Source organism: Ranitomeya imitator, chromosome 7 (assembly GCF_032444005.1).
Source record: "Ranitomeya imitator isolate aRanImi1 chromosome 7, aRanImi1.pri, whole genome shotgun sequence".
Classification (NCBI taxonomy): domain Eukaryota; kingdom Metazoa; phylum Chordata; class Amphibia; order Anura; family Dendrobatidae; genus Ranitomeya; species Ranitomeya imitator.
In genome coordinates, this window is record NC_091288.1 from 20,437,486 (window position 1) to 20,464,196 (window position 26,711).

At 40.0% G+C, this 26,711-nt stretch overlaps 1 protein-coding gene across 1 annotated transcript in view; it reads right to left on the minus strand.

Moving 5' to 3' along the window:
* LRP1B (LDL receptor related protein 1B) overlaps window positions 1-26,711 on the minus strand; it is a 1,659,362-nt gene that overhangs the window by 286,555 nt on the left and 1,346,096 nt on the right. Inside the window, exons 44-45 of the mRNA XM_069732880.1 lie at window positions 4,494-4,686; window positions 2,502-2,627 (exon numbers count right to left, since the gene is read on the minus strand). Coding sequence (XP_069588981.1) covers window positions 2,502-2,627; window positions 4,494-4,686 — 319 coding nt within the window. The remainder of the gene's footprint in view (window positions 1-2,501; window positions 2,628-4,493; window positions 4,687-26,711) is intronic.

Sequence of the window (26,711 nt, forward strand, 5' to 3'; positions counted from 1 at the left end):
TATATATACAGGTGCTTCTCACAAAATTAGAATATCATCTAAAAGTTAATTTGTTTCAGTTCTTCAATACAAAAGTGAAGCTCATATATTATATAGAGTCATTACAAACAGAATGATGTATTTCAAGTGTTTATTTCTGTTAATGTTGATGATTATGGCTTACAGCCAATGAAAACCCAAAAGTCGTTATCTCAGAAAATTAGAATAATTAACAAAAAACACCTGCACAAGACTTCCTAAGCGTTTATAAAGGTCCCTTAGTCTGTTTGAGTAGGCTCCACTTTTTGTATTGAAGAAGTGAAATAAATTAACTTTTTATGACATCCTAATTTTGTGAGAACCACCTGTATATATACAAAAAAGCAAAAAGAAAAGAACTTTATAAATAATACTCATTTTGCTGCTCAGTTTATCTATCCACGTGATGGTGTCTCCGCGGCTTTTCTACATGCATTTGCATATTTTCCATAAGGGATGGGGCAGTGTTCTGGATCACTGCATTCAGAAACACGTGATGGTGTCTCCGCGGTGTTGGATGTTTTGATCTCCCCGAGGTCATTCATCCTTATGTTTATAGTCTTTTTACTAGGCACTGCTCCTAATAGCCAGTTTCCTACTCCACACTGATGAGGGGCAAATACCTCGAAACAGCTGTCTGTGAATGGATACCATGTTTTGGCATAGGTGGTTTTCCTTTTTGGATGCTGCCCTTCCCGTGGTTGTTCCTTCCCGGTGAAAGACCTGGATATTTATTGCTTGCGTTGAGAAACACGTGATGGTGTCTCCGCGGCTTTTCTACATGCATTTGGTTATTTGGGGGCAGTGTTCTGGATCACTGCAGTGAGAAACACATGAAGGTGTCTCCGCGGTGTTGGATGTTTTGATCTCCCTGAGGTCATTCATCCTTATGTTTACAGTTTATCTATCCGACGGCCTACAATCTCGACCTCCTCTTATTTCCAACACAACTCATTTTCTTTGGGCATTTTCACTTTGTGCCAGGGTTTCGGCACCAATTAGGCCTCTGATGTCACAATGAATGTTGTGATTTCTTAATACCACAATGTACATAGACCTAGTCATTGCCTCAGGTGGCATGGATTGGGACGACAAAAGCCTACTCAGCGCCAAAAATTACAAAGATGCTTTAAGAGTATTTTGCCTGCAGAAGAAAATAAGAGATTTGATGGAGTGCGGCATCAGTGTACTGTGGCAGCGGCGGGACAGGTAATCAGTGAGGTGAGCATTAGTGATGAGCGAGTATACTCATTGCTTGGGTTTTCCCCGAGCACGCTTGGGAGATCTCCGAGTATTTTTTTAGTGCTCTGAGATTTAGTTTCTGTCACCTCAGCAGCATGATTTACGGCCGCTAGACAGGCTGAATACATGTGGGGGTTGCCTGTTTGTTAGGGAATTCCCACATGTTATTCAGGCAGTCCAGCAGCCGTAAATCATGCAGCTGCGGGGACAAAAACTAAATCTCCTTGTACTAACAAATACTCAGAGATCACCCTAATGTTCTCGGGAAAACCCGAGCAACGAGTATACTCGCTCATCACTAGTGAGCATCATTTTTTTTTTTTTTTTTTTTAATCCTTTTCCAACATTCTATAAAGAAAGTGAATTGCAAAAAAGTCTGTTTCAAGGGAATCAATTTAAAAAAAAAATTAGAGGCAAATGTAATCTCTCTCATCTCTACTTTCCTAAAATGTAGGCATTTTAAAATGCAAGAGGCTAATCACAAGCCCTTTGATCAACACAGACAGCCATTTAGATTGTTCTTAGAAGTAATTCCTTGTCAATAAGCTTATCATAAAGTGTCTTGTTGCTGGGATCTCCAGTGATTAGAAATCTGCTAGAAAGTGTTCAATTTTCTTACAATGCCGCCATAGAGAAAATGAAAAATTGCACAGTGTTTATTCAAACTAATAAATCATCTGTGTAAGGAAGGACTGGAGGGCAAGAGATGCTCTTACTTAGCTGCTCTTTTCTCTTGCGTTCACCCTTAAAGGTGTATTGCCATGAACAAAAATATATTTTAATTAACAGATCTTGTTATAAAAATAAACTCGCAACCCCTTTAAAGGGAAAAAAAAAGTTGTAAATAGCTTGCAGCCATCTCAAAACGTTTCATCATGTTCATTCATATCATTCTCGCATTCACTGAGTGACAGTCGAGATGGTCACTGTAGTTTCAAAATTTACCGAACAACCTATAAGTTACCGTTAGCGTTAACGATAGGAAGAGGAGCATTTTAGGTTTACTGAATTGTACTGATTATGAATGCAAAGCGAGACAAAAGGTATCAGTGTCACCAGCCTCCCCGGCAGCTGTACCTTCCTCATTTTTATAGTTATTTTTCCTATACAGAAAATAAAATAAAACTGACAGCTGCATGACATTCGGTATGTGCGTAAAACTAAGAGATGCAGCATGTAATATTAATGCACTATGGCACTTGCTTTCTTTGCAGTGTCTCGGTGTAGAATATATTACTTACTCACACATCTGTTGTCATCTAGTAATAACCGGTCTCCTCTACACGAACAATTGACTCGACCATCAGCAGTAAGAAGGCAAAGGTCATGGCAACCTCCATTCAAGTAGGAACATGGCGACAACTCACCTTAGGGAACAGAAATGTTAACTATATTTCACATGTGTAGCAATATCTAGACAATTCATACATGAGTATAGCTTCTAGAGCTGGGGTCCCCAACCTGTAGCCCAAGAGCCAAATATGGCTCACAGTTCCATGAATTGTGGCTTGTGGCAGTCTGCCAGCTTGGTGCATAAGATCCAGGTCTAGCAAACAGGTAAGAAGAGCACATCTCAAAATGGTGAATTTAGTGAGTAGCCCTGCACAGAAGAGCAGATATGGATGCACATATACTGGTCTTAGGGGTTTAGATATAATTTAAGTATGGTACGATGCAGACAGGATAATATGACCTGTCAGAGGAGGTGCTTGAAACTGGATGCAAAAATGTGTTGGGAGTGCTTAATGTGAGAATAATGAATGCGGTTATTGCGGGAACCCTGGATCTCGGTATAATGCTTTGGGTTGATTTCTGTGGAAAAGCTTTGGTTATCATTATACCCAAAATGGGGGCTTTGGTTGCCACTACTGAGAGGGGGGTGGGAGCTGGATGTGCCCCACGATTCTCTCCCAGAGCTGAATGTGGCTTGTGACCCTCTCTCAGAGCTACATGTGGGACCCTCTCTCAGAGCTGAATGTGGGACACTCTCTCAGAGCTGAATGTGGCTTGCAACTCTCTCCAAGAGATGATTGCAGCTCGGGACACTCTCTCAGAGCTGAATGTGGCTCACGACCCTCTCTAGGAGCTAAATGTTGCTCACAACCCTCTTTCAGAGCTGAATGTGGTTTGCGACCCTCTCTCACAGCTGAATGTGGCTCGAGACCCTCTCTCAGAGCTGAATGTGGCTCGTGACCCTCTTTCAGAGCGGAATGTAGCTCGCGACCTTCTCTCACAACTGAATGTGGCTCGAGACCCTCTCTCACAACTGAATGTGGCTCGCGACTCTCTTTCAGAGCTGAATGTAGCTTGCGACCCTCTCTGAGAGCTGAATGTGGTTCTCAACCCTCTCAGAGCTGAATGTGGCTCAAGACCCTCCCTCAGAGCTAAATGTGGCTCACAACCCTCTCTAGGAGCTAAATGTGGCTCGCGACCCTCTTTCAAAGCTGAATGTGGCTCATGACCCTCTCTCAAAGCTGAATGTGGCTCGCGACCCTCTTTCAGAGCTGAATGTGGCTCGCAATTCTCTCTCAGAGCTGAATGTGGCTCATGACCCTCTTTCAGAGCTGAATGTGGCTCGTGACCCTCTTTCAGAGCTGAATGCAGCTCGCGACCCTCTCTCGCAGCTGAATTTGGCTCAAGACTCTCTTTCAGAGCTGATGATGGCTCGCAACTCTCTCTCAGTGCTGAATGTGGCTCGCGACCCTCTTTCAGAGCTGAATGTTGCTCTGAATTTAAGAAAGGTTGGTGACCAGTGTTCTGGGGGTTCTCTGCTGTGGACATTAACATTTACTAAGAATGATGGCTCTAATATAACATGATTATAGGTTATCCTGCTGCTGAGACATTCATCGATCAGCTATGACCTGTAGGGGAACTTGGTTGCAAGTGTTTAATTCTCTTACAGCTTCACCATAACTGAATTTAAAGGGGTAATCCAAAAGTTTAGGAAATACTCCTGAATGTTGGATAGGTGATAAACCAGTTATTAAACAATTGTCATCTGTTGAATCCTACTCCACTGAAGTGGTGATGCTCCATCGGTTGATCGACACAATTGTCAGGATCGGCACTGGAGAGATGGAAGAATTTAACAGATGAATAATTGTTTTCTTTTAAGTAACACTTCATGTAGACAATATAATTTATTGAGCTGCCGTGTATTTTAAAGAGGTTACATGTATGTGTATAATAATAAAATAACATCCATCCCGTTATATTATGTGTCCACTTACAGCTATTGGTGTCATTAGCCACCGCTATGATTCCCATTGGCTGATGAGGTATATCTGCTCGTAGAACCTTTGTCTCTCCTCCAGTGTATTTGTTGGAGCGTAATATTGCTCTTCTTACCCAATCTGACCAGAATATATAGTTATCATATATAGCCATACTGAGGAATGTGCCAGGTCCCGATCTAACAATTACCTGCAAGAAAAAGAAAATGAAATTAAATTGTTTGCATTATAATTAATCAATAACCACATTATGAAACTAGTTCAAGTGAATATTTCTGTCTATAGAGAAAATTTTTAGTCACCTGTTTTCCTTTCAATACTTAAAATCTGAAACTTTTTGTAATATGTTTCTTTTTGATGGTAGATTTTTTTTCTTTACTTTTTGTACATGACTGGGGAGAAGCCATCTTGTTTGACCTACCTTTAACAGCATTCAACAATTTGCTTGATAGTAGCCACATGGGCTATGGGAAACAACTAACTGGATCTTATTTCTACATGAGAATATTGTAGGCATGCTTTATGACCTGTGCAGAGGTCACTGTGCAGAGAGGAGAAGGAGGAGATGAGATGTGGCTTTAATTATTGTAAATGAAGGAGGAGATGAGATGTGGCATTAATTATTGTAAATGGTGGATCCTGTATTATCAGCTGTATAAAGAGGTATTAACAGTCATTGTACAGTAGAGGGAGGAGATCAGCTGTGACATCACCTATTGTGAATGGTGGAGTCTGTGTTATCAACAGTATATAAAAGCATTTTTAGTCATTGTACAGGAAGAGGAGGTGAGCTGTGACATCACCTATTGTGAATGGTGGATCCTGTGTTATGTACTTTATATAGAGGTGTCTGTTTTTTACCAGCAGCATGGGCCACAAAATGTGTTGCACATGGGCACATGGATGAAACACTGGGATGACATCCTTATGACAAGCCCCGGCGCCTGAGAAGCAGTGGTAAAATAACCGCTGTTCTCCGTAGTCGGGTGCTGAAGACGGCTCTCAACTTTCTCTGCTCTGGTGATGAGTGCAAGCAGGGGAGAATGATGAGAGTTATATTCAAATGAGAACAATTACAGCAGTCAACGACTATTACTCCCATCAGCCTACACCTGCTGCCGCTAATACAGCAGGCAGTGGCTGATGGAAGTATTCCTCACCAGCCTACTGTGTTATAAATAAATAAATAAAGGAAAAAACACAGCTTGGGTTACCCTGTATTTTTTTAAACCAGCCAGGCAAAACTGACAGCTATGGGCTGCAACATTCAGCTGTCAGTGTTAGCAAGGCTGGTTATCAAGAATAGAGGGGTTCCCATGCAAATTTTTAAAATTATTTAAATAAAGTAAACTGTGAGAGTCCCCCATTTTTGACAACCAGCCTTGCTAAAGCTGACAGCTGGGGGCTGGTAATTCCACTGAGTGTCTCGTCTCCTGTAATAAAACTAAAATTACAAAAACAACAATATTACCTCCCCTTTCTGTGGTTCTGTCTCACGCCGTAATCCATGTCTGAGGGATGAATAGTTATCAATCTGGATGGTGCCAAGATGCGACCTTGCAGGGTGAGAACCACTGGTGAATGAGCTGCTGCGAGTGCAGCGTCATTGACCAGCGGTGACATCATCATGGTTACTGCTGGTTAGTGAGACTGCATTCCCAGCAGGGCTGAACTGTGGTGACCCCAACACCATGGGAAAAAGTCAGTGATGAGGTCACCGCAGTTCAAGCTCAGTGACTTCACAGCAGATCACCGTGAAAACATTAAGGTAAAAAAAAAACTTTATATAATATTATTCTGAAAACATTTAGAGCACTTTTTTATGTGTATACAACTCCTTTATTTGAAATGGGTATTCTGTAGTCTACACATGTAATACGCTATATGATTGAAACCATCGACAACTGACAAATCCCATCGACAGACATAAAACCTTTGAAAAAAAGCAAATCCTAACACTTTAACAGACTCTTCAATGCAAATTTAATCTGAGTCTTAAAGAGGTCATTCCAAATACACTTGTGTTTGTGACCATGCGATCAAAGACCCAGCAGTGGCTTTGGAGGATCAACCAGCATCAATCGGGAAATGTGTAATTGCATTATGTCCTTCAAATATGGTCAAACAGGAGCCGCAAACTGCTTCATCAACTCCATGGCTTATTGAGGGCACCCAAAGTGTTAGATCCCCTCTCTCTATATGTCATAATAACACAACCATTGAGATCTATTATTATTAGTCCTATGTGATAATTTCTTTATTAATTACCTATTATTATGCTGGATCCCCTGAAGAATTTTATGGTGCTCCTCTGATCCTTCATAAACTGATAAATCCATTATATGAAAATAAGCAAAATTAAACCTTCTACAATATCTAATTGGGTTTCTCTTCATGAATTCAAATTATAGCGGAACTGAATGGTTCTTCTGGGCCTTGCTTAACCCATAATCCCACTATCATGTGCAGGCTACTGGCAATTCTTAACTAATGCAAACTAAAAAAGTTAGCTCAATTTACATGGAAATCCACATGCTTCATTTGCATAAGTAACGTTTAATACTTTACTAACCAATTAATTTAGACCCATGTGTAAAAAAAAAAGAAAAACACTTTGAAATATAGGCAATATTAATCTGCCTTGTTTGTAAATTTGAGATATTGATTTTAGGAATTAGTTAATAAGCTTTGAAATCCCAACGTACGAGAATTCCGTCCTCCCTTCCCTGTTTATAATGCAGCAGGGAGATATGGTGTAATCTAGAAAAGACAGATTCCAGCAAGAATTGTATTATGAGCAATTATAACCACCAAGTCACATGAATATATTAATGTTCATCCCATACTCCAGTGAATACTGCACCTGAAATTACCAGAACTATCCAAGGATGGCTCAATATGCCAATCAGTGCTTCACTGGAAGCCTTTATTGAAAGAAACATATTTCTTAAACTGGAAAAGCGACGAACTACTGACTGGTTGGCAAGGAAAACCAGCGCCACTCCTGTGCACAGGTTGTATTAGGTATTGCAGTTCAGTCCAATTTACTGCAATAGAATTACAATACCAAGCACAAACCAAATACAGCTTTGGGTGCTGATTTGAAAATGCAGCTGTTTTTCTAATTCTTCACCTTTATGTGTGTTGTACCTTTGAACCTTGGGCATCGTGGACTCTGAATCACCGTATTCTTCATTTATTGAAATTTGACTACAAAGGCAAATATGTATATTCTCAGACCGAATTCTTGTATTACGCACAATAGTAACAGAAGCAGCTGCAACAACAGCAGTAGGTAAAAAGACAATTCTGAATCAGAGATATACAGAGATGAATCTAGAAAGATGTTTGACAAACACCACATTCATGTTTCACCTATCACGACTCTTTCGTCAGGTGTCCCGGGACCAGGGGCTCCTTCCCTGTCACTAACCCTACAGTAGGAGCGCCCTAGCTCGCACTGTTCCCTGGATTACTTCTGATGGTGAAGACACGGGGGCCATGTTCCTTGCCTTAGCTCCTGAATCCGCCCTCAGTCTGAACCCTTACATCACCCAGGAAAGAGGAGAGTAGCAGTATACCGTAATAAACCAACCAAACTAACAAGGTAATACAAACAGGGATAAAGAAAAATACCAATCATACAAATATACTCACAAACAACAGATGTAGTGGAGAATGGGGTAAAACCTAGCAACAGTCTCAGATAAATCCACCAAATGCCTTCTCAAACAACAAACACAAACCACCATCTCCTAAGCATGCAGCATAAGCTAACCCTGCCAATAAGTGCTAGCAATGGCTCAGATTATATAGGAGAGTGAAGTGGCTAACGGTGAACAGCTGAGAGCCTTAATGCAGGAAAGCTTCCAATAGCTCTCAACTGAGCAGATTAACACCAGCACGGCTAAAAGAAACCTGCACCATTTAATATGAAGATGACATGCTTCTAAACAGTGCAGGAGTATGAGAAATCAGAAGCTGCGGTATTATGGCTCCTCTCTGTCCAGGTGAACCCATGACATCACCTTTGTGTGTGATCGTACCTTTGAACCTTTGCAGCTTGGTCTCTGAACCACCGTGTTCCTCATTTATTGCATGGTATCTCATTGGTGGTCCTGCAGCAGCCTTCACATGTGTCTATAGGAGTTTTAACTGTCATAACCCCATCAGGTGACCACACTTAGAATATTTTACACAACTTGGTTATCAGATAAGACCCTGTTTGCGCTTTATTGTCTCTCCAGTTTTACCATTTGATTTTCTGTAATCAAATTGAATCTGATGAAGTTTCTTGGTGTGAATACTGGTTCAATACATAGAACCATAGAAACACTGTCTCAACAGCCCCAAACTTGCAGCCAATATATGGGGCCAGAATATCGACTTCTGAATCCTAAATTGTTGGGCATTGCTAAGACAAATCCAGTTTACAACAACTGCATTGCAGATTTACATAAATTCGTCTTACTGGTGGTTCTGTTCATTGAAAAGTGCTATTAAAAGTAAAAACTGTGGAAAACAGAGACAGTAACAGAGTAACAGTACCTGATACTACAAAATATAAAATGCAATAAAAGTCTCACTAGAAATGCAGCATTTGTATGCAACATGCCCCAAGTGTTAGGTCTCACGGGACACTAAAAAGCCATTCCATGTTGGCAAGGGAGTTTACGCATAAGGATAGGGCAGGGATACAGGTCTAAGCCTAAAAAAGATGGCTGACTACTGTAGACTCACTACTTTATATTGTATCTGAAGGAAATAAGTCACAAGAATAAGCTGAATTTTACTATTGACTATGATGAATTCAGCTTTATGTTATTTTTTAACACTCTTTCCAGGTAACGTAGAAAAATTCCACCAGTGATTAATTTTCTTTTTTTTTTTTAATAGCAATATGATGATATCTTAAGTTAAAATGTACGTAGAACTGAACTCTTTACATTTCATCAGTGAGGAAGAGAACCATTTGCGGCTTTTCTCATGTTAGACAGGTATATATTTATCCCATGAAGATGCTATTCAGTTTAATTTAGGTTGAGTCATAAAGTTTCAGCGAGTTGTCACCTGCCAGATGGCAGAACAAAGGCTCACCGTGACAGTACTCGCACAGTATGCCCCCGCCATTACGGTATTATGTACATAGAAAATGTGCCAGTCTAACTTCATATTACTTTAATGGATGCCAGGAACTGCGCTTCCGAAATTCTGGAAATGCAAAGTACAAATAAAGGTTGCAGATTTCATTCAGATTCCCGTTAGGACATTACATTACAAATTTGAGAATTGTGGGCACCGCACAGAATTATTATTAGGAGGGAGCATGAAGAACGCCTCATGGGGCTCTCAGTTTGGTAGGAGGTCATGCAATCTTCAAAGGGTTTTCAACTACTGGACAATCCTTTTTTAATGGGTCCAAGGAGCTGAAAAAACAATAATACTCCCTAGACCGGTGACGCTCCTCTGTTCTCTCCGTTGGGTACCTCGAGACTAGCAGCAACCTCTGTAAGCGCTAAGATGTGCAAACATTGAATCTAAGAAATCAAAACTGCATTACTGCTGCAAAGTAAGTGGTGACTGCCTGTGCATTTCACTGAGAGGTCCCCCAATCAGGCTTGTCATGGGTGGTGGGAACACATGAATTGGTCAATTGACAATTTAGTACGTAAAGTTTATGTCAGTAATGCAGTCTAGATTTTATACATTTAGTGTCTGCATGCATCTTAGCGCTTACAGATGCTGCTGTATGCTTTTTTTCTATATTAGGAAAAGGGTAAAGCTCGATCAAAGGGGCGCCGAAAGGAAACTCTGACACCAGAATGGGGTTAAGCAACAACGCGTTTCAACGGAAGTACCGTCTTCATCGGGAATGTCCGCCTGATGAAGACGGTACTTGCGTTGAAACGCGTTGTGGCTTAACCCCATTCTGGTGTCAGAGTTTCCTTTCGGTGCTCCTTTGACTGAGTTTTACCCTTTTCCTTTTTTTTGTCCTCCTTCGGGGGTGTTCAGCTGGATCTGCGGGGGGACTGTGCACCCTTCCCCCACTGGGGCTACCCTTCCAGCACTCCTAAAGAATCCACCTGCTACTGACTTTGTTTTTTGTATATTTGCACCTGTTTACAGTAAGTTTGTTCTGCTGGGAGGTTGGGAGGTGCTGGTCATTTTTTCTTTAAATTACATATTTATGGCAATTGAGATACTGATTTGGCATTTGTCCTAAGTCATATTGCACGACTCGTTAGGTGGTTGATTGTGACTTGTAGGATCGCTGCTTCCAACGGGTGGCGCTATAGAGTTTGGAAAAAACCAGAGGAGCATTGCACGGCGAATAAACCTCCTTACCTTGACAAGCCAGAGATGGTATGTCACTCTCCATATGGAGAAACGTTACCCCTTAGACCCCAGTCCAGAGCCTCTCACATAGCCAAATCAGTTCTCATGCTTCGCACTGACGAGGGCCAACAGCCCAAAACACCGTGTCTGCAAATTGAGATACTGATTTGGCTTTTATCCTAAGTCATATTGCACGACTCGTTAGGGGGTTGATTGTGACTTGTAGGATCGCTGCTTCCAACGGGTGGCGCTATAGAGTTTAGGTCCTCTTTTTCTCAGAGGAGGCAATTTGCATATTTATGGCAAGTGACTGGTCTTTTTTACACATTTTTGCTCCATTGGAACAGGTTTAATTTGCAGCATACAGCAGCTCTAATTAAAAGTGATTAATGTTGCCAGTATTTTTAATTTATGGATATCAGGATAGGGTTTCCTATTTTTAAGGCCAATTCATCGCCATGCACATAGAGATGTAAAATAGTATAAGTCAAAAGCTCAAGTAAGGGCATGTGTGGGGGATCAGAGGGAAAAAATAACCCAAGAGCTACAATAAAAAAAAATCCTAACTTTTTCTACATCACCATGAAGGCAAGAAATGGATGAAAATTTCCCGCATGTGCTGATTTCATACAACCCCCCCAAAGGCTGTACTATTATCACTTTGTATTCACTAAAAAAAAAAGTTCTGATTCTCTTGATATGTGAAAGCAGCGTTCTACCTAAGGATAAGAACAGATGTAGTTGGGTTATTGAACAAAATGTCAAAGATCTCAGAATGAAGCCGCTCTGTGGAGGAACAGACAGCTTGGGAGATGTTTGATTGTAGCGGGATGCTTCAGATACATCTATTTTCTACATAACATTCATAAAAACCACATGCTGGTAATGTTTAGCTATTCTAGTGCATTACATAGTGATATGGCATTAAATCATTATACAGCGGGGGAAATAAGTATTGGATCCCTTGCTGATTTTGTAAGTTTGCCCACTGACAAAGACATGAACAGTCTATAATTTTAAGGATAGGTTAGTTTTAACATTGCGAAATAGAATATCAACAATAAAACCCAGAAAATAACAATTTATAATAATTTATTTTCAGGTTTTCATTGTCCGTAAGCCATAATCATCAACGTTAACAGAAATAAACATGAGTTCCACTTTTTGTATTGAAGAACTGAAATAAATTAACTTTTTGATGATATTCTAATTTTGTGTATATGACAATATCCTAATGGCCTTAGAAGCCCCTGATTGACATTTCAGGTGTTATTTAATCTGTGATCTACAAATACACCAAGATCCTTCTCTACAAGTGACTCTCCTAGTTTTATTTCACCCAGGACATATAGTGCCAGGGCATAACCATATCTTTTTCCACATTCAACCTCATCATGTGGTTGCCCAAACATTAAGATTATCCAAATCAGACTGAAACTTACCAACATCTTTCATGAACTGCATATTACTTTAAATTATACAAAACTTGGTGTCATCTGCAAAAATAGGACAATCCTATTAATCCCATCTTCTATATCATTAATAGATAGGTTGAATTATAGTAGGCCCATAGCTGAACCTTGGGGCCGCCACTTGTACCTGGAGACCATTCAGCGCAGCAGATATTCACTACAACTCCCTCTGATCTTTGATACAGTATTCAATCTAATGACTAAAGCTAATTTAGAAGCTTGTAGACCTCAATCTCTAAGCTTTAATCACTGATGTTAATAATAATCTTTTTTTTTATATAGCGCTAACATATTCCGCAGCGCTTTACAGTTTGCACACATTATGTCCCCGACAGGGCTCACAATCTAAGTTCCCTATCAGTATGTCTTTAGAATGTGGGAGGAAACCGGAGAACCCGGAGGAAACCCACAGAGAACAGAATGTGGGAGGAAACTGGAGAGCCCGGAGGAAACCCACAGAGAACATACAAACTCTTTGCAGATATTGTCCTTTGTGGGGTTTGAACCCAGGACTCCAGCGCTGCAAGGCTGCTGTGCTAACCACTGCGCCACCGTGCTGCCCAAACAAACAGTGTAACTGAAATGGTTGTGAGGTGTGTTTAAGCATCTATTCACACCCTGTGATGCAATTTCATACAATGGGGGGAGCCCATCCTGATAATTTCACTATATGCTGCAATAATAAAGTATTGTAGGGCACAATACAAGCAATTAAATGATCATAGGACCAAGTCAAGCTAAAATAAAAACAAATCCAAAGTCGTAAAAGAAAAACAGTTTAAAATAAATAAATCAAATAAGAATATTCTATATTACCGCATGCCTAAAAGTCATGTGTGTTAAAATATAAACAATTAGCTTAAAAAAATCAAAGAACTGTCAACAAAAATGCAATAAAAACAAGCAAAATGTTGTATGCACCTAATAATGGTGCCGATATATATAACTACAGCATGACACAAAAAAACAAGAGAAGAAAATGTCCAGCTTCACCGAATCCGTGAAAAAAAGTTTTCTTTATTCACAAACTTAAACATGGAGGATACAGACTTCAGCACAAACCATATGGGTAAGAATCTCAACGCGTTTCTGGAGACTAGGCTCGTTTAATCATGACAAGCTTAGTCTACAGAAACGCGTTGAGATTCTTACCCATATGGTTTGTGCTGATGTTTGTATCCTCCATGTTTAAGTTTGTGAATGAAGAAAACTTTTTTTCACGGATTCGGTGAAGCTGGACATTTTCTTCTCTTGGATTCTACACGCCTGGACACAGCGGGTCTGTGCTCCGGAAATTCGGCTTATGTATCATGGGTGAGCTGGTTTATATTCCTTCTTACAAAAAAACAACTCCATCAACACAAGGAAAAAAAGTTTAAACAGAACTGTACTTTAAACAAACTTTGCATAAATTAACAGTATAGGCAAAGATAAGAAAAATGTAAGAAACTTTATAAAGTACCTTATCAGAGAAATCAGCTTCCTTCCCCACTTTCCAGATGCTACTTTCCTCCCCCCTGGCTCCTAAAACTCACCATCCATTATGAAAAATATTCGTAAGTCTATCTTGCACAGGGTAGAAGGACTGCAAGTTTCAGGTGATACAGCCCATTATTGTCTCTGGCAAGTGGAGGGGAAGACGAGTGATGAGCAGAGAAGGGAACAGAGGCAGAGAGAAAAACATTGTGCAGAGCTCTGTAGCAAATATTGCAACTCACATCAGAGCTTGATTCAGATCAACACAGCTGAGCTCTGCTCTATAATGTCCTCCATGTTTGCGCAACTTGTTTCTGTGAGCCAAAAAGTGAATAGAGAGCAGGACAACCACCCTATCTGTGTTGTCTATGGGAGAGATCGCCGAAGCTCATCTCCCTTTCCTTTGCTAACGACGATTGCAATTTCAAGTTACAGATAGAGCATGGAGAAGGAGAAACTGGTGAGAATATAGGTCAAAATTCACATAATGGCCAGAAATTGTGATATTCCTCTGGACTTACACATGGCATTTTTTCTTAATAGTTACTTGAAAAGACAGGTACCCTTTAAGGCTCTTGGAAGAAGGGTAAGAAAAAATGAAAGCACAAATAATAAAATAATAGACCTGTCAAGAAGAGTTTAAAGGGTTTACGAAGGATGTTTATTATTTTTACGCATGGGGCTCAGACCTATCAGGCAGGTAATTGCTAGATCTCTGCCGGCTCGGAGAGTTCGCGATCTGCTCCTGCCTGTGATTCTGCAGCTTCAGCTGGCGCCACGTCGACAGAGCAGTGTCTTAATTTCTGCTCTGCACTTTTGATGGGGTGTCTCTGCCGATGTCATACTGATTTGCAGCCAGATCCCAACTACCATACTGCGGGGAGCCAGTTGTCAGTCAGCATGGTGTCGGTAGTGACACCCTGTCAACATAGTAGATCAGAAGAGATTGTGTTGCTTTGTTGCTAGTCGGGGAGAGATTGTCACTGTGCATGACTGCCAGGTAGTTAGCAATTACTTGCCTGTTAGTTCTTAGTACCATACAAAAAAAATAATAAAAGTGTTGGATAACACACTTCAAGCTAATACACCTCCTCTTTGCTCCTTGGGGTTGCAGTATTCCAGAACTCTTAGAAAAGAAATACAAAATAAGTTCTATTACTGGTACATATTGTTTTATGGCTGTCATCATAATTAAAGAGAGAGCAGCATCTAAAGGATGATACTCGGATTACAGTGATGTATCACTTACTGGTTTCTGTGTACAATATATATTGACAGAAAGTTGTTATTCAGTAGTGGGGGAGAGGGGCAGTGTTATTCAGAGCAGTTGACTAGTAGGCACAAGACACCTAGTCCTGTACTGATAATCTACTGCTGATAAAACACTGATTTTATTGAAACAGCAACACACAGCCTAGTAAGTGACACATCGCTGGTGTCAGGGTGTCTGCCCCTACATCATGCTGCTCTCAGATTGCATAGTAAAACATAATGACAGATTTACTTTATAATTTTGTACTATTATATTTATAATAATAATAATATTATGCACTCTTCCTTTTTTTAAAGAAGCTCCATTAAAATTGCAAAATAAGGAAAAACTCTAACAGGGCCAACATTTGAACCTACTTTGTATTTTGTAGAGCCAATTGGGCTGTGACTAGTGAGTAATTGAGTGAATGTAAAAATCAATGTTCCTAATGTGTACAGGTTCAACCGACCATACGTACTGCTAAGCTCCAATATCTAAAAAAAAAAAAAGATTAAAAAACATAGTGATATACGGAATACTTAGATGAGCAATATTAAAGAAAAAAAATCTTGTTTTTTGCTTTTCTGAAAAATTCTATCTGATGAGGAAAAAATACCATGAAATAAGTTTGCAGTTAAATATGAAATAAAATATTAAGTTACACTCATAAGACAATTTTTACACCGCGCTATAAAGCGAGAAATTCCTGGACAATTATTTCATTTTAATCAATATGAGTAGGATTATGACTTTGTGGGGCCGTGTTTTACGGTAACGACAGTCAACTATAAAAGAGAGTCATAAAGGAAATAGCCCGCATTTGATGAAAATATTAAACACATGAATGGTCTTGTTAAACTACATTATTTGTATGTAGCGTAGATGGAACCGGGAAAACCTTGATACTTCTTGTCCATCAGTTTTCTCAAACTACAGCAATAAAAAAAGAGAATGGAAAGGTAGAATAATATCAGTCATTTATAGAGATTTATATAGGATTCCCTGGGTGCTGACCGTCACAATAAAAATATTTTAAAGGGGCTGTCTGGTGAAAGAAAATTATCACTTATCCGTACATCAGTGGGGTCTTAGTACTGGGACGCTTATCGTTTGCCAAAGCATGACAATATTATGCCCGGTAGCATGCAATGGCGGTGCGGATGTTTGACCATCGCTGTATTCATTCTCAGCTTTTTCTAGGAGACTCATAGAAAAGCAAATGTATCCGCAACAATCTATAAGTTAGAACTTATTCTACAGACAATCTCTTTAACAAATAAATTCATTCAAAAAAATAGGAAATACATTTAAGAAAACTTATAGGATATTAATCATGAACTTTATGCCAACTTTCACGTACTTGCACAAAAGTTTTGCAACTCTTGTGCAACTTTTGAAAGTTTTTTAAGTAGGTCGGGTTTAGTAGAAAGGGGGAAAGGGTTGGGGTCTGAAGCGACTTTACTAAACTACATGCCAAGAACTAGCTACATTTATATCAGATTTCTACTGATCTTAGATTCCGGCACTTGGGCAGCCCGAAAGATACACCAAATTAATTTGTGGGTGGAAACCTTTTAACATGGCCAATTTCTGTTTTTGAATTTTACCTTTTTCCTCCCCTTCTTCCCAGAGCCATAACTTTTTTTTTCTTTTTCTGTCTACATATGAGGGCTTGTCTTTAGTATGATGAATTGTACTTTTGAAAAATGTGGTGAAAGTGAAAAAAAATGCAATTCTATCATTGTTAGGTGAATTGTATTTTACGGCATACATGATGTGGTAAAAATGACCTTGCAATATGATTCTGATCATGAGCATGATTATGGCGATAACAAAACGGTTACTTTTTGTAAAAATTTTAGTTGTGAGAAAAAAAAAACACAGAAACATTTTTTGTGTTGTACCAGCATTTTCCTGGACCTTTAACATTTTCAATTTTCAGTCAACAGAGCTGTGTCACAGCCTAATTTTTGAAGGCTGAGATTAAGTTTTTATTTACCGTATATACTTGTGTATAAGACGAGTTTTTCAGCACTTTTTTGTGTGCTGAAAATGCCCCCCTTGGCTTATACACTAGTCAATTGTCCCTGAAAGCCGGCGGGGGATCAGCGGAGTAGCAGGTCATTTCTCTAAGTGCGCACAGTGACAGCCACAACCGCCGGCTTCCAGCACACATTCTACTCACTTTCCTGCACGCCCCCACTAAATCTCGTTCGTTTTGGCGCCAGCACCATTTCCGGCCAAGCGATCACGTGGCCCCGCTCATTAAGGTAATGAATAGGGTTGAGCGAAACGGGTCGGCCACGTTCAGAAGTCGCCAACTTTTGGCAAAGTCGGGTTTCATGAAACCCAACCCCTGTGTGGGGTCGGCCATGAAGTCGGCGATCTTCTGAATGGAATATACTCACCCTCGGACGCGCCCTGCTTCTTTCCGGCAGCCTTCCTTCCTAAGAATCAGCGCTTGCAGGACCTTGCGTGACACTTAAATATGGATCCCAGGGCCTGAAGGAGAGTTTCTGCTCCTTCAGACCCTGGGAACCATTGCACTGCATTGGGTTTTGAGTTTCGGCCGACCCCGACCCCGACTTTTTTATAGGATCGGCCGATTTCACTCGACCCGACTTTTGAAAAAGTTGGGTTTCGTGAAACCCGACCCGATCCTATAAAAGTAAAGGTCGCTCAACCCTAGTAATGATTATGCACGCCTCTTGACTCCCATAGGCAAGGAATATTCATTACCTTAATGAGTGGGGCCATGTGATCGCTCGGCCGCAGGAGCTGACAGCGCCGGAATGAGATGATATATATAAGGCAAGAAATCCCTGTTATTAAACCTGACAGGGCACACCTGTGAAACCATTCCCGGTGACTACCTCTTGAAGCTCATCAAACTGCAAAACAGTCATCAAAGCAAAAGGTGGCTACTTTGAAGAACCTTGACTATAAGACATAATTTCAGTTGTTTCACACTTTTTTGTTAAGTACAGGGTGGAGCGCGGTAATTTGCTGATTTGGGAATGAAATAAAAAATTATGATCATTAGAAAAATGTATTTTATATTTTAATTATACTGAACAGTAATGGAATTTTTAAATTACATGGTTTTAAATAGTGTATCTGGCAAATGTCGACCTTCGCTATCCACACACTGCTGCATACGTTTTCTGAAGTTTTCATGAACTCTAACAAGCATGTCCACTGGTATTCTGCCAATTTCAGCTTCAATATTGTTCCTTAGGTCTTCCAAGGTGTTGGGACGGTTGATATACACCTTAGACTTCAGGTAACCCCAAAGGAAAAAATCGCATGGGGCTAAATCTGGTGAGCGTGCTGGCCAGTTCACATCTCCCCTCAAAGAGATAAGCCGTCCAGGAAACATTTGCCTCAAACAATTCATGGTAACCCTCGCTGTGTGTGCAGTGGCACCATCCTGTTGGAACCATGTATCCTCTAGTTCCATTGCCTCAAGAGCCGGCTGAAAATAATCCTGTATCATAGACAAGTACCATTCGGAGTTCACAGTTATGGCACGACCATTATCCTGAAAAAAGTAAGGACCAATGATGCCTACTCGTGATATGGCGCACCACACAGTGACGCGGTCCGAATGCAGAGGTCTCTCGTGAACTTCTCTGGGGTTTGTTTCACTCCAGTAACGCATATTTTGTTTGTTTACACAACCACTGAGGTGATAATGTGCCTCATCAGAAAAAAACACAATTGCGTCACGGGGTATCGTTGCTAACATGTCTTCACAAGAGGTCCGCCGTGTCAAATAGTCCCATGCTGACAAATGTTGGACCACGCACATTTTATACGGGTGAAAATTCAGTTCATCATGAAGAATCCGGTGGAGAGAACATCTTGAAATGCCAAGAGCAAATGATTGCTTCCGAGCAGAGCGTTTCAGAGATTGCAGTACTGCTGCTCTAACTCTCTCGATGTTTTGTGGTGTTGTAATCCTTCTCTCAGGTCCCCTTCGTACACATGACACATTCCCTGCTGTTCTGAATGCATTCACCCAATTTACAATTGATTGCCGTCCAGGAACACGTCCGCGTGGAGGAACAGCGAATTGTAAACGAAAAGCACGCTGCACTGCAATGATCGAGTGGGCATTTGAAAAATACGCTTCAACACAAAATGACCTCTCCTCACGTGTCCACTGCATGATGGCAACTGAAAGGCAGAGGAATACAAATCTCCCATCAGCCACTGTAAGCCACACCCACTCTCCCCTCTCTTCGACCGACAGTGCCGCCACAGCATGCAGTGCAAAAAAGCAAATTACCGCGCTCCACCCTGTACATTATATGATTCCAAATGTGTTAATTCATAGTTTTTATGCCTTCATTGTGAATGTACAATTTTCATAGTCCTGAAAATGCAGAAAAATCTTGAAATGAGAAGCTGTGTCCAAACTTTTGGTCTGTACTGTATGTACAGCAGATGTTGGTAAGAGATTAATGGCTAAGGCAAATATCACTCCAGTGGAATTTCTTTAAAGAGTGTGTATCATTTTTTTTTTAATTTGAGGACTGGTCCTTTTCTAACACATGCAAATAATCGGTGAGGTCCTGAGACCACCAACAACCTCTCAAAAACTGCAGGCAGAAGTACTGAGATCCATCACGATCACCCGCACAGAGTGGCGTAGAGGCTTAATAGAAAGTTCATGAGCCAACATTTCTTAACAGTCTCTAAGTTTTTCTGTTGAGGTCAGTACTTCGCTCGGTGCACACACTCATAGAGGAGGTCGGCTCTTCTGCCTGCCAGTGACCGGTGATGGTCTCGGATCCTGGATGCTCACAGATTGGCTACACATGTTTGGAAAGGACTAAATATTAAATAAAAAATAAAATGATAGCTACCCTTAACTGTGTTTATAATTTAATGCCATAATTTTCCTCAAAAGTTGAAATTTCACTAAAATTGTAGACAAATTATTGGACAGGTCTCATCTCTCCATTTCATTCCACATGCACAAGGAGAAGTGTGCCTACAGCTTGGATAGAGGCATGCTAAGTCTCTACAGCTCCATCTTCCCCACAGCACCATATCACGGATAATCAATACTTCTAGGACGGAATATAGTAGTAATACATCATCGAATGGTCTACTGCAATTTACACCATATCACGGGCAATCAATACTTCTAGGACAGAATATCTTTGTAATACATCATTGAATGACCTACTACAATTTGTTTTCTTTTAAAAAACTTTCTCTATGTTACCTTTACGTAACATCAGAGACCAAACGAAGGACTGTACAACCCTATACGGCTATGGATTTGTGTTACAATGTTCTTTTGGCTTTCGTTAGATCATACATTGATAACCTGCAAAAAAAAAAAAGATGGTAGACTACACTATGCCAAAAAGGAATGAGGATTAAAAACTACACTGTATACATTTTCTAATGGAAAACTATGGAAACATATACCACTATGGGCTTATGCAACAGGACATCGCAACCTTCTATAAGAGATATACATCGACAACCTTTTCCTGCCTGAACGTCAAACAGAAAACTATATAAGGTGTCTAACTGGGTCAAAAAGGTTCCGTATTATATTGTAATTTCACATATTAGTAGAAAATAAATACGTATCCACTTCCTTTACATTTTCAGCTTCATCAGATGGGATAGATGAAGATAAAAGAACAAGGTAGTACAAAGGATGCAGTTATACAAGGTCTTATTGCCGTTTGGGGTCTAACGGTCCCTCTATCACTTAGGCAACAGTTTACTATAAATGGAACTAAATACCAAGAATCCAAATGTTGCATATATTTGATACATTTATTAAAGCAATAAATAATTTGCAACAAAATAGGCCACACCCTAGATTAAAGATTGTTGGCCGGCCCATGAGGAAACTATTTACCTGATATACATAGGGTTCACATGTTTGCACACAGTAACCCTTTAGATACAGGTTGATGTTGAAATGTACAGTGCCTATTTTAGTAAATAAAAAATCAATCTTGTTTTTTATTAATTACATCTTCAGCTAGCAAACATAAATAGTCTGCTTTTAATTCAGTGTCAGCACACATTTCTAATAAATAGGTCATTTTTCAAGAGGTGTGAAAAGTACAGAGCTCGGAGGTGTCCTGCCTTAATGAACAATGCTTTATTTGAATAGCGCTGTATGACACCTCTATTCACTGGAGATAAATAGTTTTTCTGTAATCACAAGTCACAAACATGTTATGATGAGAGCAAGTACAGGTGCCGCTGCGAAGAAGAATACTTGGTCAGAGGGTATTGTTCTGAAAATTGCCCTTTCTTTCTTCTAAAATTCTTTTCACTCACTGAATTGTGTTGATGAGGAGCAAAAACATCAGCGTTTTTGTTGTTGTTGAATACACACAAACAAGAAGAATGACAAATAACATTATCAAAATCCATTTAGAGCTGCCTCAACCCTTGTAGGTTGCAGATTGGAAGGCGACATTCCATATTTGTCTTTTTTCTTCCCAAAAATGAGGATGACACTACTCTAAACCCATTCTTGGCAGCGGTAGGTTTATGTTGGGAGATATGCCAATAAAAGTTGACAGAAGCAACGACATAATAGAAAAGCAGCTTTTTTTGAGCTTCTGTATACTTTTTATATTTTGTATAACGCCAATGAATAAGTTATTGAGATAAAATGCATGAGAGAAGATACAAGAAACAAAAAACCTTTTTTTTACCATAAACGTTTGGAAAAGAAATGAACAGATAGAGATGAGTTAACACGAACTTAAAAGTTTGGGGTTCGTACTAGACACTTAGTGTCCGGTGCTAAGCCCCAAACACAGACTTCTCCTGGAAGTCCATTTCAATGTTTGGAGTTCCTGGAGAAGTCCGGGGAGAGAGAGAGAATGAAAATAGTTTCCACCTCAAAAGTTTGTTTCGATGAGGTTCGGTGTTATGATCTGGTGATTAGGGAGCGACATGCGTCTAGCTCTGAGCAGGTGGCAACTATACTGACCGCAGTCCCTAAGCTCAACACAACACTAGAAGTAGCCGTGGAATGCTCCTAACTCTCCCTAGGCATCTCGTCACAGCCTAAGAGCTAACTACCCCTAAAGATAGAAGCAGGAAAACTATCTTGCCTCAGAGAAAATCCCCAAAGGATAGATTAGCCCCCCACAAATAATGACTGTGAGAGGAGAAGGAAATGACATACGTAGTATGAAACAAGATTTAGCACAGGAGGCCACTTCTAGCTAAATAGAAATAGTACAGAACAGAACGCTGTGCGGTCAGTAAAAAAAAAACTAGAAAAAGTCCACCGCAGAGAAATGCAAAAATCTCCACACCTGACTAAAGGTGTGGAGGGCAAACTCTGCTGCCCAGAGCTTCCAGCTTAACTGAATAGATCCATACTGAAAAGCTGGACAAATGAACAAAAACAAAGAAAGTGCTGAACAACAAAGTCCACAATAAGAGAACCGCAAAAGGACAAGCAAGGACTTAGCTTTGATGAACTGGTCAGAGTGTCAGGAAAGTCCTAAGAGCAATGACTCCAGGCAGGAACAATTGACAACTGGAATTGAATGAGGGATAAGGCCAGACTAATATAGCCGAGCCAGAAAGACGATCAGTGAAAACAGCTGCTGAAGCTAAATCCAAGAAGCAGCCATACCACTAAAAACCACAGGAGGGAGCCAAAGAGCAGAACTCACAAAAATGCTACTTACAACCACCGGAGGGAGCCCAAGAGCGGAATTCACAACAGTTTGGGCTCTGGTTCAAGTTCGGGTATAGTTCTGGTTTCCAAACTAACAACTAACGACCAACATTAAGGCATATATTTGGCTCAATGACAATGATATTCATCATGACCGCCACTCTTGGCTTTTGCCACGATAATGACCAATTAAAACCAAATAATCACAATATTTCTTGCTCTCGTCTTTGGCCTAAGGTCATTCTAAGGTGATTTCTAGTCATTTTCTTGCCCTCTTGTCTTCTCTTGGTGCTTTTATCTTACAGTTGTTGGTCATCAGCTGAAGAGATTAAGTAGAGAACATCTAGACCCGTTTCTCTGAAACAGTTTGATCTGGTGAATATTAAGCCTCACAAGTTTTTTTCATATGCAAAAAAAAAAACTGTTGAATTTTCATCAATCTGCAGCATACAATTTTAATTAGTTTTTGGTTTGTGGGTCCAATTATACCATTTGAGTGAAATGCATTTTTCTTGTATGAGGAAAAAAAAAACTAATGGAGGCTCCCAAAGCACTAGTAATTAAAAAAAACAGACAGTTGTTTCCCAAGCACTAGTAATTTAAAAAACAAACAGTACACGTATGCAATTCAGATCCCAGCCATGCGCTATCCATTTTTTAAGCCAACTGAATTACTTAAAAGGGAGAGTTTGATCTGCAAATCAAATAAAAATTGGACATGTCTCCATTTTTTTAGGAGCTATGCATTAAAAAAAGGGATAGAACATGTCCAAAAATATGGGACCTGTTAATGGGGAATCTTTTCTGTTTATAGCAGCGTTTCCCAAACCCCATCCTCATGGCCCCCCAACACATGCTTTCAGGATTTTCTTAGTATTGCACAGATGAGAACCTGTGGCAGGTTCTGATGCCTTAATAAAAATTCCATCACCTGCGCAATACTGAAGAAATTCTGTAAACATGACGTGTTGGGGGCCTTGGGGACGGAGTTTGGGAAACTCTGGTTTAGAGGGAATCCGCCACAACCAAAACGCATTTTAAATGTTCTTTATAGTGTTGTAGGGGCCTTAGCCACTAAAACAGCCATACTAGCACTATTAGGTCATGTTCACACGTTCAGTATTTGGTCAGTATTTTCCATCAGTGTTTGGTAGCCAAATCCAGGAGTGGAACAATCAGAGAAAACGTAAAATAGAAACACGCCACCACTTCTATATTTTTCACCTACTCCTGGTCTTAACTTACAAATACTGATGTGAAATACTGATCAAATGCTGAATATGTGAATGTGCCTTTACTGGTACGATGCCTTAAAAAATAACTTTCAATTCATATGCAAATAAGGAGGCTTTGGCCAAGAGTAGGGTGCACCCTTGCAATAATAATTTTATTTCTATAGCACCAACATATTCCGCAGCATTTTGCATTTTAGAGAGGATTTGTACAGACAATAAAGACATTGCCAATTAACACATAATTCAACAGATACCAAGAGTGAGGATCCTGCTGCTCATAAGCTACAATCTATGAGGAAATAGGAGAACCATGAAAGGTAAGTGGTAAAAAGTGCTTGTATTGTATTCCATGATCCAGGCGTCAATATAATAAATAGGGTATTCACATAACGCTGCATAGTACACCTATAGAATGCTGTTAAGTACATGGTAGGAGCGTGAACAGATGCTACAATGGACCAGATTTGAGGACTATTTATAAAGGGAGAAATAGGAATAGGTACATAACTGAGGTGAGGAGATTGGCCAGTCTAAAGAAAATGTGTATTTAGGCCTCGCTTAAAATTGTAGGTATTGGGAATTAATAGAAGTGTCCTGGATTGCGCATTCCAGAGAATTGGCACAGCAAGAGAACAGTCTTGGAGATGTGATTGGATTATGAAGGATATTAGTCTTAGGTTATTAGCAGAACGGATGGCACAGGTAGGGTGATAAATAGAGATGAGGGAGGAGATGTAGAGTGGTGCAAAACTACAGAGAGCTTTGTGGATGGCAGTGATAAGTTTATGTAGTCTTCTACTTTGGTCTATTATGGACTGAATTGGTGGATCACATATTGTACCTGGTAAATTGTCTTTCATTGTATTGTATTCTGTAGCAGATGGGTAACTAGTGCAGTGACTGGCACAAGGTGGCGGCATCAGTGTAACGGATGGGCAGGAATATGACACTAGCTGCTGCATTCAGGATGGACTGGAGAGGGGAGAGTTTAGAAAGATGGAGACCGATAAGTAGTTACAATAGTCCAGACGAGTATGAATAAAAGCAACACAAGGAGTTTTTGCAGAGTCAAAGATAAGAAAAGTTCGTATACCAGAAATTATCCCTCCTCATTTGCATATTGGTTCCCTTCCTCCACTTCTCATTGGCATTGCTCGCTTACCAGGGGTGTACTGAAGCCTTCTCTTTTGCATATTAATTAAAAGTTATTTTTTCAAGCACTGTTCCATAACATGTAAAGCGCTAGTATGCTTGTTAATAGGGACTAAGTCTCCTACAACAAGGTATAATCCATTTAAAGTTCATTTCAGAACTGACGGGTTCCCTATAAGTCACATTAAACCAGAGACTCGCCTTTTAGAAAAGATTTTGTGCATCAAAGTCCCAAGGCTAGCACAGTAATGAGACCTGAGAGAACGCATCAATGAACCAGCACTTCACCCTATCCGACACTATTACTAAACCAGATGAAAAGAACCCAACAATGTCCCAAATGCCTGCTAATACCTTTTTTGACCTTTGTTTAGAAACTATGATTGTAAATGCCCCAAATTAAACACGATACAGAAAAGCATCAAAATGATTGAATACTTTAACTATACATAAATGTAAATGCAATTAAAAATTAAAAAAGAAAAAAAAAGTTAAATAATTCCTTAGAATAAATGTGTCTTCAAGAATTGTATGTATAAACCTTATGAGCCTTAGGAAGTCATTTAATATTACATTGCACATTTCTTACAAGCCGTGCGCCCTGGAATGACCTTCAGGTCTAAATCAGTAAAACTCACCCAAGGCTAACAAAAATTGCTTCAATATTCAGGTATGAATGAGAAGTGGAATGATTCATCAGATAATGTCGCAGTAGGTCTATAACTTTCGCAATTGATGTATAAAGCATCAGGATCACACTGGGTGGAAAAAAAAGTGTTGATGGGTTTTTCTAAGAATTGACCCATATATACGTGTGTTTGTGTGTGTGTGTATATACTATATATATATATATATATATATATATATATATATATATATATATATATATATATATGTCAATGTTTTGGAAAACCTTCTATGTAATTGGCTGACATGACCACATCTCGAGGATGTGATGAGCTGGTGGTGCCTATTGATTTGTTATTGACAAATGCCACTTTGGGGCATCCAGTGGCCAAGTGAGTTACATGGACATTTGATCCTAGAGTTAAATTTTGAATTTTTTCCACTCCAATAAGAGATGAGTGCATGAATTCATAACAAATCACCTGACTTTTTCTTTATATTTTATAGGGCTGAGAAGGGATTAATAAATAATAAAACCTTATACTCACCTGTTCTAGGTTGACCCTTAGATGTTCTGCTGTCGCAGATCCGTATCGAGCGCTACACTAGCTTCCTGTGGTTACACTTCACTCTTCAGATCTTATAGTACTGACTAAGACTCACAAAGACATGCATCATGCCCCAAGTGACCAAATAAGTCCTTGCCAGCAGCAGAAGAACCAAAGAGTGCTTACTTAGAGGTAGCAAGTGGAAAAACCAGCATGGATCTGTGGCTGATGGACTTGTGAGGGATAGGCCTAGGACATGTGATTGAGGGCCCAAGACATGTGAGGGACAGGCCTAGGACATGTAATGGAGGGACCCAGGTAATGTGAGGGACAAGCCTAGGACAGGTAATAGAGGGACCTAGGACATGTGAGGGATGGACCTAAGACAGATGATGAGGGACCTAAGACATGTGAGGGATGAGCTTTGGAC